This window comes from Mytilus californianus, unplaced genomic scaffold (assembly GCF_021869535.1).
Source record: "Mytilus californianus isolate M0D057914Y unplaced genomic scaffold, xbMytCali1.0.p SCAF_23, whole genome shotgun sequence".
Taxonomy (NCBI): domain Eukaryota; kingdom Metazoa; phylum Mollusca; class Bivalvia; order Mytilida; family Mytilidae; genus Mytilus; species Mytilus californianus.
In genome coordinates this window covers 1,143,189-1,164,130 of record NW_026262672.1, presented here as the reverse complement: position 1 = coordinate 1,164,130, position 20,942 = coordinate 1,143,189, and the positions used below count along the sequence as shown (strand labels likewise).

General features: G+C 32.1%; 1 protein-coding gene across 2 annotated transcripts in view; it reads right to left on the bottom strand.

Moving 5' to 3' along the window:
• Positions 1-20,942, bottom strand: part of LOC127732306 (transient receptor potential cation channel subfamily M member 2-like) — a 47,564-nt gene that overhangs the window by 16,081 nt on the left and 10,541 nt on the right. The window contains exons 5-18 of one of the 2 annotated variants that reach the window (XM_052241371.1): positions 20,633-20,729; positions 18,152-18,204; positions 15,833-15,968; positions 12,515-12,621; positions 12,234-12,333; positions 11,282-11,373; positions 10,695-10,887; positions 9,906-9,940; positions 8,446-8,577; positions 7,525-7,603; positions 5,331-5,452; positions 2,289-2,392; positions 1,011-1,281; positions 242-333 (exon numbers count right to left, since the gene is read on the bottom strand). In XM_052241371.1, coding sequence (XP_052097331.1) covers positions 242-333; positions 1,011-1,281; positions 2,289-2,392; positions 5,331-5,452; positions 7,525-7,603; positions 8,446-8,577; positions 9,906-9,940; positions 10,695-10,887; positions 11,282-11,373; positions 12,234-12,333; positions 12,515-12,621; positions 15,833-15,968; positions 18,152-18,204; positions 20,633-20,729 — 1,613 coding nt within the window. The remainder of the gene's footprint in view (positions 1-241; positions 334-1,010; positions 1,282-2,288; positions 2,393-5,330; positions 5,453-7,524; positions 7,604-8,445; positions 8,578-9,905; positions 9,941-10,694; positions 10,888-11,281; positions 11,374-12,233; positions 12,334-12,514; positions 12,622-15,832; positions 15,969-18,151; positions 18,205-20,632; positions 20,730-20,942) is intronic. The other variant, XR_007996171.1, reaches the window with a different exon arrangement.

The following is a 20,942-nucleotide window of genomic DNA, read 5'->3' as shown; positions in this document are numbered from 1 at the left end:
ACATCCTCGAGTTTGAAAGACCATTGATAATCTGTTTATCGCTATTTTGCCAATGAGGTCGTTCATGTTTACATTGACAACGTCACGTGCGCCCTTAGTTTCTGACGATAATATTCCATCTCCAGCGAGTAGCATGATATGAAAAATTATCACCAAAAAGATCAAAGGAAAAATGCACAAAATAGCGATAATTGCATTTATTGTAATAAAGAAGGATGTTGAGTTGCAAAATTTATCTTACCAAAGTAATAGACGATTATCCATCTCCATGTTAATCATTAATAAAGGCATCACAAATAGATGGACTGAGAACAGAACAATATACCAAAAAGTCTGAAAACAAAACATTTATTACATATTTAATGTAGCTTTAGGCTCTAGTCTTGTTTACCAATTGTAACACCAATGATCTTATATTTTCATAACCTCATCATAGATACCATTCAGACGCGCGTTTCATCTACAAAAGTCTTAGCAGTGAAACCGAAATATTTAAAGGCCAAATCAAGTACGAAGTTGAAGAGCATTGAGGACCTAAAATTCTGAAAGGTTTTGCCAAATACAGCTAGGTATCAATTCCTGCAGTAGAACATCCTACGTTTTTCAAAAACTTGATGGCATATATATATATCGTTCTATCGTTTCGATATGATTCAAATGTCTTTTTGTATTTTCACGTTGGTATTCTCTTGTTTTTGGATGTTCTACATTGTTTAGATATTTGCCTTAGTATTCAAATTATTCTGCTCATTTTGAAAATTATCGAAAAATTTGATGAAGTTGTTTTGCGTATTTCTTTTTGTCTATTGTTTTCTCCTTTTTTGGGGGGATGTGTGGGTAAGGTAGCATTTCTTTGACTGTCAATTAGTTCGTTCCTACATATTTGAGATTCTCCTTGTCTTGCATTCGCTTCCTTACTTTCCTCATCTCTCCCCGTAACGGAACGATTTTAGATATAAACAAGCCAACGGATTAATCATATCAATGAAGTGTTAGTTTTGTTTACTTACCGTCTGACCATCTATATTCTCTGTACCATACCACATCTTTTTTAAGATTTTCTTTACTGTGTCGTTTTCAACGAAATTTTGGTTTTTACTGTTGATAGCATCCATTAGATATCCATGATTCAACAAAAGCCTTCCTGCATGATTGATGGGATCACCCAGCTCTCTTTCTTCTGTTTTGTTCTCTTTAATTGTCATTTGTTTCTTTCGTTCATTTGTAACATCGGCATCATAGATATGCCGAATTATGCAGATAACTCTTTCAGTGAAGACACTTGAACAATATATTAACAAAATGAAAAGACTTATATTTATATATATATATATATATATATATATACCTCCCACATCTCCTTCACTTATAACTATTGTTAACAATTGAAGTTACATTACAACATAGGGGAAGGTTTACAAACACATTGTTTATGTGACTTTTCCAAGCCAGCCACATGTTATCCGTTGTTTGTCGTTTGTTTCTGTCTGCCTTATCATTAACCATTCATTCTTATAGTATAAATCAGGTAATTTGATTTTTTCTTCTGAAATGTGTCACATTTTGTCTTTTACAACTTACTATATGGTGTTTGGTTCACGCATTTAAAAAGGCCTTGATGAGGGCTTGTCATTTAATCATATGTTTTTATATTTTTTTAAATGCATGACCAAATCAGTGACGTCAACTATACCTTTAGGTCGTAATAAGCTGTTGATGTTAAAATACAAACGTAAACGATACTTTTAAATTAGTCTTTTAATATCAGATTTATTAAATAAAATTGAGAATGAAAAAGGGGAATGTGTCAAAGAGACAACAACCCGACCATAGAGCAGACAAGAGCCGAAGGCCACCAGAGGGTCTTCAATGCAGCGAGAAACTCCCGCACCCGGAGGCATCCTTCAGCTGGCTCCTAAACAAATATGTATACTAGTTCAGTGAAAATGGACGTCATACTAAACTCCAAATTATACACAGGAAACTAAAATTAAAAATGATACAAGACTAACAAAGGCCAGAGGCTCCTGACTTGGGACAGGCGCAAAAATACGGCGGGGTTAAACATGTTTTTTGAGACCTATGCTACAATGCACATCTCATCGCAAAATTGACATTTGATTGCCAACATTAATGCTTTAACTACACAAGAAGCATACACTACGTCGAGGTATTTAAAGCATTCGTCCTTTAAACGCATGAAATAATTGCAACTGGACGTTAAGTCAGCAGTCAATCAATCAGTAATAAACACGTTGTAATATGTTTTATTTTATTTGCATCATTACTTTTTTAAACGTTGTAGTTTTTCCTTCAAGTGTGTCGCTGTTTTCCAATTTCTGATTTCATCTTCTAATATAGCACACCCAACAAGAAGATGATGATTCCCAATCTGAATGAAGAAATGTTAATTTGGTCATCTTTTATAAGGTATTATATCTGAACCTATATTGTTTTCTGTTTGGTATTAAATTAAGAATTAAGATCCATTTTGTTACATCTGGTGATCTGTTTATTTGGCAATCGCCATGGCAGTCAGCAGGGTTTAAGAACATCCGTTGTTCGACCTGCTAGTCAAATGCGTTTTGTTAAAATATACTTTTTCACTTTTTTGGTATTTTGGAAAATGTTGTTTGTGCTGTATTTAGACCCCTCTACCATGAAATTTGTTTTGCATGCACACGTATAAAAATTGCGGTTTTTATCCAACGCAACCATAGGTTTGAACGTTGTTTTCAATTTAGACTTGTTTATATATATAGATATATATATTTTATATATTTTGTTTGTTCTCATTTTTTAAAATAAACTTCATCGAATAAACTGATATTTTGTGGTTTAATTCTTCGCTTCTTAACACAATTTGCAATACGAGTTTTTCAGATATAAATTAACGTAAGAGTAAATATATTTTTTTCAGTCGGGCATCGTTCTTTCAACATTCTTGGATCGTCCTTATAGCGTTTGAGCATTGTTAGTACAATATTCGTGTATCTCCATACATCATTCGTTCATTATATAGATAATCATCTAGTTTACTACAGCTTCTCGTTATTTAATAATATATTGTATCATTTAGCGCATGGTATAAATTAGCCTTTCGTTCGTCGTAATATATCGTGCAGCGTTTCTTTCGTCATATGATGTATGGTATCGTTAGCGTTTCTGTAAGGGTATACTATATGATAATTTCCTTGATATAAACTCATCACATCTACAAGGCTTGTAATCTAGTGCGTCAGACGGGCGTTTAACAAATAAAATTGTATCGTTCTAAAATTGGTATTTTAATTTGAGTTGTATTTCGTCTTCATACGAATTTTCAGTAGCGCTTTAATTAACAAAGTTGGAAGGCGAACATTCAGTATGAAGTTAAAGAGCATTCAAACCCCTATTTTTAAAGTCGTACCAAATACGGATTATGTCAGCTATATACATCCTCGGATTTCAAATGTTTGGCTTTGAGCGTTTCTGATGAAGGTAAATCCAGAAAAGCGCTTCGGACGCATGAAATTATTAAACGTGTTGTTTTCAATTTTTTACATCACTGGGTCGATACCTCTGCTGGTGGACTATCAGTCCCCGAGGGTATCATCAGCTCAGTAGTCAGTACTTCGGTACTGACATGATTTATAACAAACCTTTCTAAAATTGTCTGTTTATAAGTTTTGAAATTATAAAGAAACTAAGGTTTCAACTCCCTCAGACAAAGTTGACCTTAGATGAATTTGGCTATTTATTTTAGGTTTTTTTGTCATATAGCTCTTCAACTGTTTCGGTACTTATACATCCCTCGGATATCAAATGTTTGGCTTTGAGCGTTCCTGATGAAGGTAAATCCAGAAAAGCGCTTCGGACGCATGAAATTATTAAACGTGTTGTTTTCAATTTGTTATTCTATACATGAGAGTAGAAACTATTTCAACAGTTAATAATAAAAGGATTGTATGATGAACTACAATTCCAGAAGTATCTGGATGTATCGGAATTAGAACAAAGATTAAACATGTATACCAGCAGCGGTAATGGTCCAATGCAAGTAAAATGTAAATAAAGCCAAACATTTGAAAATCGAATGTTTAAATACCGACTACCATATGTTCAATTCTTTTTGCAGTAAAAGATGACCTTTGAATATATTATGATGAGGTATGTACAACCAGCGGCGTAGGTCATATGTGGATTCTTAAGAATTCTAAAGATCTACTACAAAATCTTTAATCAGAATATTTATTGTTTTGCAGTTATATCAAATGTTTTTAATTTTCTACGAATGGCACTACTATTACCTATGCACAAATGACAGATCGACTACATCGTCTCATGAAACAGAGAGTTTTTTTTTTACAAAAATGGGGATCGTAGATACAAATTCCTTTTTATGGCCGTGATTAATCTTATTTTGTAAAAAAAAAAATTACACCGATTTAAACAAAAAAAATACAATAAAAAAGACATAATGAATGTGCTTGACTTTTTAAACGACACTGTGGTTTAGTTTGGTGGATTGATAGTTCAACAGTCGGTATTCTAAGGGGAACTACTTATCAGAGACGGATTTAGGGAGGGCAGGGTGCCCCCCCCTTTCCCTTTTGTCGGAAAAATGTGTTTGATTATTTAGGGAATCACTGAAGCATGACTAAGTGTGCCCCCTCTTGTGGCAGTCTGTGCCCCCCCCCCCCCCCTCCTTTATGAAAATTGCTGGATCCGCCACTACTTATACTAACTTGCTTACTTCTTTTTGTACCAGTATAAAGCAGAATTCATACAGAACTTTGTCAAAGACAAAACAAAATGAACACACCTTGCAAAGTTCTTTAGTTTCACTTTCAGACATACTGATGATATCCCTTCACTCAATAACCCACATGGGTGTTACCATTACACATCAACCGCGTCAACAGAAATTTGAGGGAAGTTGACTATAATCGTTTTCGCGATATGATAACCTCGGTAAACTAATGTTTCCCATATTTACAGAACCTGTTGGATTTTTAGTATTCTTATATGTTATTGTTTTTTTTGAAATTTTTGTACTTAATTCTTTCAGTTCCACATAACAAATCTACACATAGACGGATTGGAAATATTAGCTATCACACATTAAGACATCGGAAACCAGTTCATTTTGTTCTGTTTAGAGATGCATTGAATACTCGTAGGAAATAATGTTCTTTCCATATATTGCCGCCTTTGATCTGAATTAGAAATGAGTATTCAAATGTCGTGAAATACTACTGCATACTAAGTGCTATTAGTCAACGATTTACTGGTCGGTTCTATATTTACTCTTTTTTCTTTTTATAAAAAATCTTTTCATTTGAACTTACATATTCCAAGTCTACAAGCTGTTGGGCACCAATCCAGTACTGTTTATGCAGCAAAGCCAAAAATACAAGACCGTAACATTCAGAATCCCTATTCATAAGCTTTGCTTCTGGTCCAGTAAAACCTTTTAAAACAAACAGCATCATTTGATATCATTTACTAATAAAATGTAAATAAGGTAATATATAAGACACAGATTTTTATAATATTACTTTCGACATACAGTTAGAAATAAAATCAATAAATGAAGTATTAAACTGATACACGTACTAAATAAAATTGAGAATGGAAACGGGGAATATGTCAAAGAGACAGCAATCCGATCAAAGAGCAGACAATAGCCCAAGGCCACCAATGGGTTTTCAATACAGAGAGAAAGTTCCGCACCAGGAGACCGACTTCAACTGGCCCCTAAACAAAAATGTGTACTAGTTCAGAGAAAATGGACGTCACACTAAACTCCGAAACATATGAACGAACCAAAATCTAAAAAAAAAACATACAAGACTAACAAAGACAAGAAGTTCCTGACTTGTGACAGGCGCAAAAATGCGGCGGGGTTAAACATGTTTTGTGAGATCTCAACCCCCGGTATGCCAATGCTTCTTATTTTGCACCCATACTGGTATACTTGGTTTTGTTACTCATATCAAGCAGAATTGAAGAAAAATAGAAAAAAAAATCTTGCAAAGATCTTCAATTTCAATTTCAGATATATTGAGGGTTCCAGTCAATCAATACCTTCATTTCAGTGAGTGCTTGCATCTCATATATCGTAGTAAAACTTGTGATTCAGGATAATTCCGTAATCAGAAAGTGCTTCAGTCCTTCATCTTTTCCTAGATTTTGACAAAAATTAAGGACGTCTAGCTATAATCTATCACAAACATAATGATAACAACTTTTTGTCAACGTCCTATTTTCTAGCAGGAACAGCGTAAAGCGTTTACAAAATGTACATATCTTAGCTAATACAACTCTCGTACATGTTCACACTTTAACGACTTTATCATTTCCTTTTAAGTTATCATAATTCTTCTAATTGTAAATCTGTTATACAAATTATAAATGAAACCATTCCAAATGGTGCTATGAATCAGTTTCCGGACTTGTAAATGGCTCCGGTAAACTTATACTATAAATGACCAATTTAATAATATAACTCTATTCTATTAGATTAATATCTGAAGTCATTTAACTGCACAAGGTCATGTTTTTTTCTGACTGTTAATGACGTTTTAACACTTAATCCATTGGATGTTGGACGTGTATTGATTAATATTTTAGTCTTAGACATTTTTTATTAGTTGTTATTGACCTTTAACTAGCTTTTAGTAGCTGCGAGGACTCTCAGATATGTACTTTCTTTTGTTTTTTTGTTATGTTTTTGTTATGTTCTTCGTATCGAACTGGTGAGTTAAGCCTTTTTCAACTGATTTTGATAGTTTGTACTTTTACACAAATGTTCCCGGTTATATATTACATAAGCCTTTTATAGCTTATTATGCGGTGTGGGTTTTGCTCATTGTTGAAGGCTGTATATAATTGTTAACTTTTGTCAGTTGGTCCCTGGTGAAGAGTTGCCTAATAAGCAATCATACCACATCTTTTTTATATTTATATATGCCATGCTCAACTAAATTGAAGTAAGTACTACAAAACAAAACAAACAAAACAAAACAAAACAAAGCAAAGCAAAACGAAACAAAACTAGCCTGAACAAAAACAGAAGATACAATCAAATCAAATATTGTTAAATGAAATCAACTACAAAGCTATAGATATATGAATTTAAAAGGCTTTCGAAATATTTGACACGCCAAAATGTTGTCTGAATTCTCGCATCGCAAAGCACAACTTCTGGATTTATTTGTATCGGGGTTATATTGGATGAAGTTGTCTCAAATTTAATAAATGTATCAGGCACTTGACTAATACAGGAAGTCCTAATTTACATTAGAATATTTACCTAATTGCATACTTCCAAATCTTTAACAAGAAAGTCACAACTCAGTATGGAGACAAACAATTGTATGTCACAAAGACATCTATGACATAACCATGGTTTCATTTTTTAGTTTTTGTTAGGCTGAAGATTAATCAGAGTAATACTTTAAATATTCAAATAATAATATTGGTGTCAAGGTTTAATTTTAATCAATTTAAGTATTCGCTATATTACTATTTGATACAAACCTTTGTGATCAGGCAGTTTGTAATCCATGTCGGTAAAGCATTTCTGGTTTGACCATAATTCCTTTATATATTCATACTCCTTTTTAAAATAAACACTAAATATGTAAAGATTGGTTAGGCCAATTCATTATAAAGCAAAGCAGTACAGTATCAAGTAAAATATGTAAAGATTGGTTAGGTCAATTCATTATAAAGTAAAGCAGTACAGTATCAAGTTAAATATATGAGTCAGTTCATTATAAAGTAAAGCAGTACAGTATCAAGTTAAATATGTAAAGATTGGTTAGGCCAATTCATTATAAAGTAAAGCAGTACAGTATCAAGTTAAATATGTAAAGATTGGTTAGGCCAATTCATTATAAAGCAAAGCAGTACAATATCAAGTTAAATATGTAAAGATTTGTTAGGCCAATTCATTATAAAGTAAAGCAGTACAGTATCAAGTTAAATATGTAAAGGTTGGTTAGGCCAATTCATTATAAAGTAAAGCAGTACAGTATCAAGTTAAATATGTAAAGATTGGTTAGGTCAATTCATTATAAAGTAAAGCAGTACAGTATCAAGTTAAATATGTAAAGATTGGTTAGGTCAATTCATTATAAAGTAAAGCAGTACAGTATCAAGTTAAATATATGAGTCAATTCATTATAAAGTAAAGCAGTACAGTATCAAGTTAAATATATGAGTCAATTTATTATATGCATATTTGTCTCAGTTCTTTTATTTATTTGTTCAGTGTTCGGTGCATATTTGTCTCAGTTCTTTTTACCCACAGCTGATTTATTTGAAAGCCTGTTGTGTGATTCATATGGGGAACACCGGATGTAGGTGTTAATGAAGATGTTTTTTTATTCACGCATATAACTAATTGATAATTATTTCATTCTTTTTGTACACTGTTAACAACATTAGAACCTTCACCTCCTCATATATGTATTCTAGAGCACTCTTCAGATCGATTGGCCATTTTATGTACTTTTTTGGAATATTCCACTCCCCATTCTTCAAAAGGTACATGAACAATGCAGTATGATTGTATGCATGTATTTCTTTCTGAAACATAAAATTCATGCCATGTTATTGAAACATAAGTAAAATATAAAATAACAATCATTAAAAATCGAATTTTTTGTGAGATTTCTTTCCAACTAACTAAATGAAAAAAAAAATAACCAGTGCTGACATAGAAAATAAAACATATACAAGAATGAACCCTTTGTCGTGCAGAGCATGTCCCACTCGTAATTCAAAGTATCGGATAACATGAAGTAACTGTTTGACAGATCCGCAAAATGCTCATACGTTACAACTCATCACTGCAAAGCTCCTGGCCAAATATAAAGTCATAATGTTTAGTAGTCCCACCGCGAAAAATGTGGCATTAAATTCAATCGACAATTCGTTTGCAGTCAATTAAGTATTGTTCAGTAGCGTTTCAGACATTCAGCATGATGTTGATGGGTACAGGTAAGGAACAACTACTAAACAATCTGAACATGGACTGAACAGATCTTAATTGACTGCAAGCAATTTGTCTAACATCACTGAATTTTCTGCGTTGGATAAGTTTGAAAATAATATTAAAGAATGAAAATGTCTTTACGATTTATTGTTCGGTCTTCCAATTATAAAAAAAAAGAAGATGTGCTATGATTGCCAATGAGACAACCTTCCACCAGAGATAAGATGACGTAGAAGTTAAAAACTATTGGTCACCATACATTCCTCAACAATGAGCAAAACCCATACCGCATTGAGCTGTTCAGATCAAAATTGTATTACAATTCTACCAAAAAACATTCCTCAGATGTTCATAAGACGAAAGTCGGACATCGGTATTAGCATATATTTTTATTTTTTTATTTTGTCTAATACGTCTAAATTAGTGTTCAAACGTCGAAAAAGTAAAACCAACAAAAATACCGCTCAAAGATAAATTTGAAACGGAACGTCCTTTATCAAATAGCAAAAATAACAGTTCAAGCACACCAAACGACTGGAAAACAACTGTTGTATTCCTAACTTGGTACAGGCATTTCCTTATGTAAAAAATGACGGATTAAACCTGGTTTTATAGCTAGCTAGACCTCTTAATTGTATGACAGTCGCATAAAATTCCATTATATTGACAAAAATGTGTGAACATTATACGTCAGTATATGAACGGCAACAGGTTTATGTCGTGAAAGTGAAATCACAGATAACCTTTCTGCACTAAAGAGACAACTTGATATCAAGATGTTTCTGAATCAAAATGATAAACATAATTTTGTTATGCGTGACTAATATAACTATTTTTGCAACTAATAAATAATGGTTTATATCATACCTCCACCTTTTTAGAGGATATTTATATTATTTCTCTGAGAAATACAACTTACAAATGTTTGCTCTGCTAAATCCTCGTCCATATAAACTAGAAATATAAGATAACACAATTTCTACATAGAGATACATTGTTATTGACCACTTAAATTTTGTAAGTTATATTTGAGGTATATTCCAAAAGACTTTGAAAGATACGGTGGGCAGTAAATACAAATACCAATTCATTTACAAACATTTTAGACTAAAATAAACATTTTTTCCAAACAGGCCATGAGTAGCTTTGATCAATTTCAGGACGAACCTATCTCTTAGTTCGTATCTATTTGACACAGAAAATAAGCCAACAGATGTACAATTTATAATGAGCATTTATTTTTTTAACTTCCATTAATCTATAATGACAATTTGGTATTAATGATATGTATATTTATGGTTAAATGAATACTTTTACTTGTTCATAGTTTGAATTGTATCAAGAAATTGACAATACACTCTTGAAAACGGGTTGCTGCAAACAGAGAAGCTGTTGAACAAAGGGTTCCATGTGTTAAGTGGTAGTCATCCCTGTGAATATTTTACTTGCACTTTACGAAGATGTCTGACCGTGACGAAACAAGTTGTCGCAAATGAAAACGGACATGTTACAACGATCGTGGCCTTCCATGTTTTTGCCATGGCGTTGTCTGTTTCTCTTTAAATTATTTGTTTCGACTTTCTGATGTGTACCAACGCCTCTTTTTTTTTTATTTCATGTGAAATAAGTCTGTAAACCTAAATTAATTCCTTAAACTGGAGTCATTCAAATCCAAATTGTGTATTAATACCTTATTGTGGAAATATACCTCTAATAAGCATCTGACAAACGATAATATCAAAGTCACACCAGTTTTCCGAAATAACATTATCAGACGGAAAATCATCCGTCACTGATTTTGTTTTCTTTAAACGCCATTCACTTTCAGTATCTGTTGTGTATTCTGTAAAACTCTGATCAACGTCTTCCGGCCATAAAACACTAACATCGGACATGTCGTTCTGGTATACATAAAATGGTAAATGTAGGAGTTAAACTAAAACATAATCATGACGAGAACCCAATGTTTTGTTCTTTCTTCTGAGTTCCATAGTTTGTTTTGTTTTTTTCGTTTTTTGACATTCGTTGATAAAGCCGTACTACATTCCATGATTTGATTTCATAAATTTATTGTTAAAAATATTGAGAGAATTACTTTTCTTAACATGAATATAAAAATTAAGTATATTCACGTATCGGAATAAATATCTTTTGTATGATTTGTTCAATTCAGTGAAATTTAAACACATTCAAATATATTTGTGAAATTTAAATTTCTTATGTATTTATGCATTCTTTGCGAAATGCAAACTAAGATCATTTTTAAATGTTGTTCTTAGCAATACAATATTTTACCTTTAATCGAATAATAGGTATCTGCATCTTTTGGCTCTTCCAATTGTTTCCAATGGGTATAATGACAGGTACAACGTACAATCCAAAGAAATCTTTTATCAGCCAAAGAAAGAATTGAAAACAATTTTATAATAAAAAAAAACATAAGAATAGATAAATAGATTATCATAGATATATTCATAATGAGAATAGTAATAATACAAGCTTAAATCAAAGTAACCGCATCGTACATACGTGGTATGTGACTATTCGTAGATTATGTGCCTTTACTGTAAGTCTAAACAGCATCATAATACCATGTTAATGTCTAATATTCAAATGCGTTTACCTTCTGTCACACTAGACAAAACTTAAAAACAAAAATAAAAAAATAAAACAAAGTCCCAGTCATTTAACCTCTCACTGAAATTCAAGAGAACTCTTATATGTCATAGAAGTGAGAGGTCACGAACATGACAGTTGTGTTCCATTCGTTTGATGTGTTTGAGCTTTTGATTTTGTCATTTTATAAAGAACTTTCTGTTTTGAATTTCTTTGGAGTTCGGTATGTTTTGTTATTCAACTTTTTCCTAACAATGGTTGAATTTTATTAGTTGCGTTTTTAAGTATCACGTATACGTTGACTAATTTATTTGATGTCACTGCGGTTGTAATTTTATTTACACTAAGCATTCAATATATCATAACTATATCTTGGAGGTATACGCAATATCTATCTTTTAAACATTCTTTATTAAATAGTAATCAATGTATCACTCATTAAGGATATCAGGCTTATAATTTAGTACGCAATACGACTTCGCCTACCAAACCCCCAAAAATGTTTATTTAGATTTAGCCACGCCCCTTTTACTGAAAAAACATTAATGTTTTGATAAATAAACATGTCATACAACTGTTAATATTTAAGTCATATTTAGAAAAAAGGGTAGTTATTTGTTAGATAACATACATTCTGCAATTTCATTAAAGTAATCCATTTCGTTTCCTGGTTTCCATGATCCATTGATGTCCACTCTTTCGAATCTACGAAATCCTTGTTTTACAAGTTCCTAAGAAAATATTGAAATCATTGGTATCATTCAACGAGATTGAGACCCAACATTTACAAACTCTTATGTGGTTACATACATTTATGATTAACAATGTATAATGAATTAAAATAATAATCATACAAAATACATATTCAACGATTGCACATTTTTTTTATTGAACATAAGTACCTCAACGTACCATAATTATTGCTTTATCTGTCTTGTAGTGGATGAAAGCAATATCGGTAGAATCACAGATCAGTAAAACTCTTGTTCCTACAAAATGACAAGGCAATTTGGTCTGTCCTGAAAGAACGTGAAAAGAAAACAATTTATACATTTGTGGCGACCAAAGCGCTTCTCCTAATTGGCGTTAATCAGGATCGCACATACCCCAAAAATGTTTAACTACCAGAACACGTGATCAACTAGCTGACGAACCGATGCAATTCAAAACAAAGAAATCTAAGGTCAACCTCGACTGGGGGTTAAGAACCTTACTTTGTTAATAATTTTTCAATTGATAATTTAAAAACAAAAGTGTGTTATGAATCATGTCAGCACCTAAGCAGCGACTACATCGACGTAATATCTAAAACACTACAAATATTCCTACTCTTATTCCCCTCTCAAACCGTTGCTAAGGGACGTCTCAAGTTTTGTCATGAATTGATACTTCATATACTCTCTTTTCAATATGTTTCTCCGTGCTTGAGGTGTATGCTTCTATGTTTTTTAACATTTTTACCTATTATGTTTGTTTGTTTTCCTCACACATTGCTGTCAACATAATAGAAATCTATGCGACTGTCATACAAGTGAGAGGTTTAGGTAATTATAAAACCAGGTTTATTTCACCATTTTCTAAATAAGGAAATGTCTTTACCAAATCAGGAATATGACAGTTGTTTTCCATTCGTTTGATGTGTTTGAGCTTTTTAATTTTGCCATTTGATAAAGGACTTTCCGTTTTGAATTTTTCTGACGATGACTTCTCTCATATATGTGCTCGTTAGTATTCCCGCTATCGGCCATTTTGTTGATGGAATTGGTATACAGTTCGCAATATACATGTACATACGTCATTTTTTCCAAACTTCTAAAATATATCTCGTGTGCCTCGTTGTTGAATAAATGTTTGTATAGGATCTGCAGGCTAAGAGCAATTGTTGGAAATTTATGTATATACTATATACAAAAAAAGAAGATGTGGTATGTTTGTCAATGAGACAACTCTCCATATAAGACCAAATGACACAGAAATGTCTGGTTTTTTGGCCAGATATATATATAATTGATCATTTGTTTATGTTTCTCCATGTTTATATTCTCCAATGCACAGTAGTTGTGTCTTGCAATGAATTCTGATCAAATCGGTGCTAGGAACCGTCTTAAACTTAAGGGGAGCGATAGTATATTGGAGATTATATCCAAATAGTATGCACATTTTCCAAAAAATGTTCCTCTCCGCTTTCAACCAGAGTTGCCGAGGATGACGAACTTAAAGCAGCAAAGATGAAATATCTTGCCTCTCGGGTGACTATTATCCAAGCGTTTCTTTAAGCGAATTCCTTCGAAAGAAAAAAATGTATAATCGATGGCAAGGTATTGGTGCTTAATATAAAATCATAAGATCCAAAATAAGAGAACTTAAAAATATTTTTTTCCCAGGAAATCCGGTATCTTTTATTTTGATTCTTTTTTCTTTGAATTTTTCGATATTCTATCCCACAGATGGGTTTCTGCTGGCGATTGCTATTTTCGCACTTTGAGAAAAAATAAAAACTGTTGCGATTAAAATTCATTATTGGCGAAAGATTTTGCGAATAAATAATAACCGTTTGACTACGTCTATATTGTTGATTGTTTTCAGTTTTTTCGGACTTCTTCCCTGATCAGACGATACTGGGATTTCACCTTGAACTTGTCGCGCGTTACGATTGTGAAAGAAAATCAATAATCAGCTGATTGCACTTTTTAGCTATCGGTAACAATGGACTATTTAAAAAAAAAAGGTGTTGATTGTGGATTTAATGAAATTGTGTGGTTAAATGGCGTTATAAGCCACCTTAAGGATAGTTTTAAAACTTTGATAGAAATAATTATTTTGAAGTGGGTACTTAGCAATCGTTATAGGGATGCACGTGTTTTATTTGAATCATAGTTTTACATCTCAACTTTTTCTTTAAACGATGGCCCAGAACAGGAAACTGTTTAAATGAAGAAAAATGTTCAAAAGTTAGAAAATCTTTGACCTTATAGTCTTTTTCCTTGAACTTTGATAGAAGTAATTGTTTTGTAGTAGGTACTTCACATTCTTTTTTGCAACGCACGTGTTGGAAGCATAGTTTTACGTCTCAACTTTTTCTTTTAACGATGGTCCGGAAAAGAAATCTGTTGTTATGAAGAAAAATCTCTGACTTTAGTCTTCGTCCTTCAACTAGACGGAAAGTATCCGATAGACTTATTGAAAATGAATCCAGTGTTCCCAGAAGTCAAAAATGATGATTTTATGATTTATATTGCAATTTCATAGTATCTTTAAAAAAAGTAAATATTTGTAATTGTTGAGTGTTTATTTGTTACAACGTAGACAGATTAAACAAAATATATGTAGAATCAGAGATTGTATTACATGTCTCCGCTAGAATTATAATAGATTAGACAACAATGCTGTAAAATGATTTTTTGTGTAACAAAGAAGAAAAAAATTTAAACGATAAAATATGTCTATGAAAGTGGCGAAAAATATATCATTTTGGCGAAAGAGGTGGACAAACTGAAAATTGAATCAGGTGAAACCCTGCCTAACAGTGTCATAAAATACCATTATATATTTGATATGAGCATCTTATCTTAAGGCAGTGTACTTGGTGGTAATGTTAACATCATATTAAATAATTGTATCTAATATTAGAGAAATCGAAAATAATTTCAAGAACTCCGGATTTTTCATGAATTTTTAGACCTTTATTCCTAAAAAGCTGTAAAATACCGTTATATTTTTATCTGACTTAATATATCAAGACACAGTACTTGGTGGTTACATTGAATTTTCACTTAATAAGCAAATTTTTAGATGCAATATCAGAGAAAATGTAAAAAAATACAGAAATCTGTTGTCTTTAATAATTCTTTTAATTTGTTTCCTCGAAATGCACGTGTATTGATTTGAATAGGTTATCTTCATGTGTTTTTGTATCAAAGATATCACATATACTAGTTAATGAAGTACTCTTTTATAAAAGTGTTATTTTCATTCGCGAAGAAGGTGACTACATCCCCCCAAACCCTACCCCCCAAAAAAACTCCAAAAAACCGGAAAGGACTACCAATATGACTAAGGAACATGTAGTTCCCTGTGCACCTGTACACTTAGTGTGGTTGGAGACATTTAAACACTAATAGATGACTCCCTACAAAACATTTTAAAATCATTGCCTTTGATTCACATGACATTGTTTTTTTTCAATTTGTAATTTGTTCTAATAATTTAGAAAGCTTTGCATATACTTACTTGCAAAAGATATGACTTCTTCCATTAGTTTCAATCTGTCATCTACTTCTCGATTAGCAAATATGAGACACGTCAACGGTTTGTGTAACTTTCGTTTGTCTCCAAACCGCAACGATTCCCAACAGATCACCTCAATCTATAGATAAAAGTTCTATGATGCAATAAATTGGAAGAGACAATTGATTATTAAAACATATGCTGAAGATTATGATGACGATGAATATATTGCAATATGATCGTATCGGATATACATTGTTTGGAAAGCGCTAGTAGTAAAAAGTAAAACATTAGTTACTAGGCAGTCAATTATCAATGCTTAATCTGCATTGTAGACTGTTTTCTAAGAACTATTTTTTTCTATCTTTGATGATTACATTTTATCAAAAATACCAAACTCCAAGCTTAATGTCCATATAACTTGACAAAACCAAACGCTCGACTATATTAAACAACGGAACGAAAGGAAAACAACAGTCATATTCCTGCCTTGAAACAAGCATTTTCGGATGAAAATAGTGGGTTTAACCTGGTTTAGTAGCTAGCTAAACCTTCCACTTTATCAACAAAATTGGATTAGCATCCCAAACAGACATAATTTGTTATCGTGACAACAAACGGGATCCAGCAGCCAAGTCACGTATTCCTATATATATAAGTTTTAGGATTTGTGCAACGATATTGATAAAAGATAAAGATATAAAAAAGATGGAATGAAATCGTATTGACAGATATTTCGGACCAACAAATAGCCTTCATCAGTGTCAGTCCCTTCTCAAAATGTGATATAACAATGAGTTCTGTGTGTGTTAATAGAGCTCACACATTCATACAGGTGATCTTGTACTATGTCAAATTAAGTAGACGTGAACGGGTATCTTTGACATTACTGGATGTGTATTTTGTTAACCTACAATGTTTTACCATTAAGAACGTATGGGTCTAAAACGTGCGTGAAGAATTTCAACGAATCGTTTATGCTATATGAATTTGTTGCATTAGTTTAAAATGATTTTAAGTTTTTATCATGTTATCTAGTTGATGAATTTTTATTTGTAAATAAGTATTTTCGCTTTAAACTAAAGTTTTAGTAAATTGAAGGACTTCATGTCTGATTAAAAACAATTATATATATATATATTATAATATTTCAATAGCTCTTGCCGCGATATAGCCGTTTTGTGCTGATGAGGCGTAAAGCAATCATCAATCAATCAATCAATTTAACCAGACAGACTCTACAAGAACATGGTATATTGAACTAAGTTTTTGGTTTTATAGCAATACAATTTTTATTTCATGTTTTTCATTACATATTTTACGTAACGATGATTTTGTGAATTTTTCTTTCATTTTCTATGTTACATTTTCATTTTAAAACTATAAATTCATGACCCGCGGAACGGATGGTGCTCATTTTTGCCTCATTTTCTTCTCTGTAAGGTTGTACTTTGTGTCATATTACTTTTATTTATATTGTCTTACATATACCGCGTCGGCCTTTTTTTCATGATTTGATGACAAAATGGGCAGGTTAAATTTACACTGTGTATAATTTTTGCTGAATGAGAAATACACGCGAAAAAATAACTATATCGTATTGATAAAGATGTAAACAACATAAACTTGTGTAACTGACAAGAAATCGAATACAAATAAATATGACTAATACAAACAAAAATACACATAATTCAGAGAACTTTTATGGAACGTAATTTATGTGCATTGGAGCATGCTAAAACTTGAAGGTTTTGATCATTACAGATATACAAAAATCCATGTAAATGTGAATTATTTTCATTTTATTTTTACATTACATGCAAAATGTTCGGATTATGACACAAATCAATAGATTAACATTCTCCATTTCCATTCTCATTCCCCATTTCCATTCTCAATTTTATTTAACATGTCACTGATTGCTGCGTTGTCAAAAGGTGTGGAATGTATGATTAATCGATATAATTATTATGAAAACAGAGATCTTAATTAAGTATGCCCATTCTTTAGATCCGTCGAAGAACACAAAAGACTCGGTAATTTACAGTATAATGTATGAAACTGTCGAACAACGATAAATCTTTCAATTTGCAGTGAAATTTACGCGGGGTCAACTTTTCGCGTTTTTTAGTAGCTGCGAATAAAGCGAAAATTAATCACACGCGAAAAAAAACCCGATATACGGTACATCCAGTTGTCATTTTTATTCTCAGGACTATCATTTAAGATTACCAACAGACTTTAAAATTGTATTTTAATCAAATGCAGGATTTATAACATTCGTTTTCGGTAAACATTATTAAGAAACAACAAAACCTCTACCTTTTTCTGTGCGAATCCATCTCCGAACTCAACTATACACATACCACAATCGCCTAGAAATATAAAGATTAATCAACTAAAACACGTGTATATTATGTAAATATTCTTGAGGACTCTTTGTAGGTGGTAAAGTGAATCCAAACAGTTAAGAAAATGTCTTCAATGTACTTTATAATATTTCATTATAAAAAATAACAAAAACAAATTACAACTAGTATGAATAGCTTGAATTTTCATAAAAAGTAAAATAACAAAAATACCGAACTCCAATAAAATTTCAAAACGGAAAGTCCCTTATCAAATCGCAAAATTAAAAGCTCAAACACATCAAACGAATGGAAAACAACTGATATATTCCTGAATTAGTACAGGCATTTCCTTGTGTAGAATGGTGGATTAAACCTGGTAATATTGCTAGCTAAACCTCTTACTTATATGACAGTCGCATATAACTCAATGGAATTGCCAACAAAATGTGTGAGCAAAACAACCAGACAAAATAAATATACATGTCAAAAATTGGGGTACAGCAGTCAATATTGTGGTCTAATCGCAATCACTATAAAAAAAGCAACTCTGTCAACAAAGAAAAACAAAATGGACTATAGATACTCTATAGACAAAGTAAATAAGTAAAAATGAAAGACAAGAATACAAATATGACCATACCACAATAATACAATGTAGGGATGTATAAATACCGAGCCACGCCAAAAGGATATTACCAAAAATGGACTAAACAGTAAAGGTTTAAAATATACAAAGACACATAAAAAGAATAATGTTACACGTAATTGAGATGATAAACAACGTCAGTAACTAGAATCTACACTTCAAGACCATCATGTATTATTTGTGAAGGTGAAAAGGAATATTTATCAACAAGGTCTTGGTATCTTCCGATGGATTTTTTTTTTGAAAAAGGACGCGACATTCTTTGACATCAACCTGATTCCTTACTTTTCTGCTCAGCCACTGGTGACGTTTTATAAACTGAGTAGCAGCTGTAAGCTCTTGAATACCGAATGAGTTGGGAAATGTATATTCCATATGCGTTGAAGTTTGTAAATTGCTGTTAAGGTGGGAGAAATTTATAGTTTCGAAATTGAAATCGTCTCGTTTGTCATAGACTTTCCACCAATGTAAGAAGTATGTAAGTCAAAATATAACAGGCAGTCTACTGTTCCTAGTGTTGTAATTTACTAAGTTTGTACGGAAACTTCAACTTTTGATGATAATTAAAAATTGCAAATGTTTCTTCAGTATTGTAATTATATAAACTGTCCACAGTGGCTTTCATCCTAATCTTGAATTATAAATATCCTTTCATATTTTTTATAATCCAATATGAATTTTCGTAAAATGCAAAAATACAATACATTTGCCCAATCAATTATGCTTTATTTACAATTGGAAATGTTCCTCTAGAACATATATCATTGTTAAGTTACTCTTTTTAAATAAAACTTTGTAAAGAAAAACACTGTTTGAACCCTTTAGTACAAATAAGTCAAAGACTTTTGTAATGTATCAAATCACTTTGTCCAATCTCTTGGACAATTAACAAAGCACATTATATTCCATTTTTTAATATAATACCGATTTAAAAGAGAGGCGAAAGATAACAAAAAAACATTCAAACTCACAAGTTGAAAATAAACCGAACACGCCATGGCAAAAAAAAAGAAAAAGCCACACAGACAAAAAACAGTACACAAATCACAACTTAGAAAACTAAAGACTGAGCAACACTAACCCCACCAAAAACTGGGGGTGATCTCATGTGATCCGGAATTGTAAGCAGATCCTGCTCCACATGTGGCACCCTTCGTGTTGCTAATGTCAGTACAAAACAAGTGATACGTCTAATTCGGTATGTCATATTCGGGGAAAAGGGGCCGAGATTGTAGTTACGACAATTGGAACATATCTGTAGGGCAGTCTTGGTTTAAAAGCTTCCTTGTGAGCAGCAACCCTCTACCAAGGAAATCATGATAGGAAATACAACCCTGGAATATCGTATCAACTGGGAGATATATACTCCGTATGCAGTTGCTGCTGGAATGTTGCTGCATAAAATTGGAAAGTTCACAATTGGGAAGCTGAAATCATGTCTTGGGTCGCAGAAAATCCCGCTGACGGAAGGACAAGAACTTGCAAGCGCAATCTAAATATATTGTTGCTGTTTATTTTCATATGCTAGTAGTGTAATATAACCATGTATAGCTATTGTCTTCTCAGCTCAATTGAAAAATCTCATGTAAAAGTGAAAAACATTTTTATCATGTAAGGTCAATAAAAAAGATGAAATGCCGAGATGTATCATTGCCATGTCACTTTATAACATCTACTGTGTTTTCGAATAGTCGGACAAAGAAAGATGTCAATCTAAATGGTTGAAAGCTCAGAGAAATAGAGCAAGTATATAATTGCAATTCAAACCCACCATATATTTATAATATATATAAGTATTTCCAATACCTTCAATATACTGTCTTTTTAAATCTGTAATTTTGTAACCATAGAAGGTTTTACAATGTAACATCCTCCCACCAACACTTTTATGGCCTTGAATTTCCTGTTAAAAATAAATAAACTTAAACATTACAAAAAGCTGTTAAAACAATTTCAATACTTTTTTTCTGACAGCACACTTGTATGACCTTGAATTTCTTGTTTAAAATATATAAGCTTAAACATTACAACATAAGGCTATTAAAACAACATAAATACTTATTTTTTTATCAGAGACATTCAGAAGGGTCAACAATCTCCATAGTTTATGAGAACA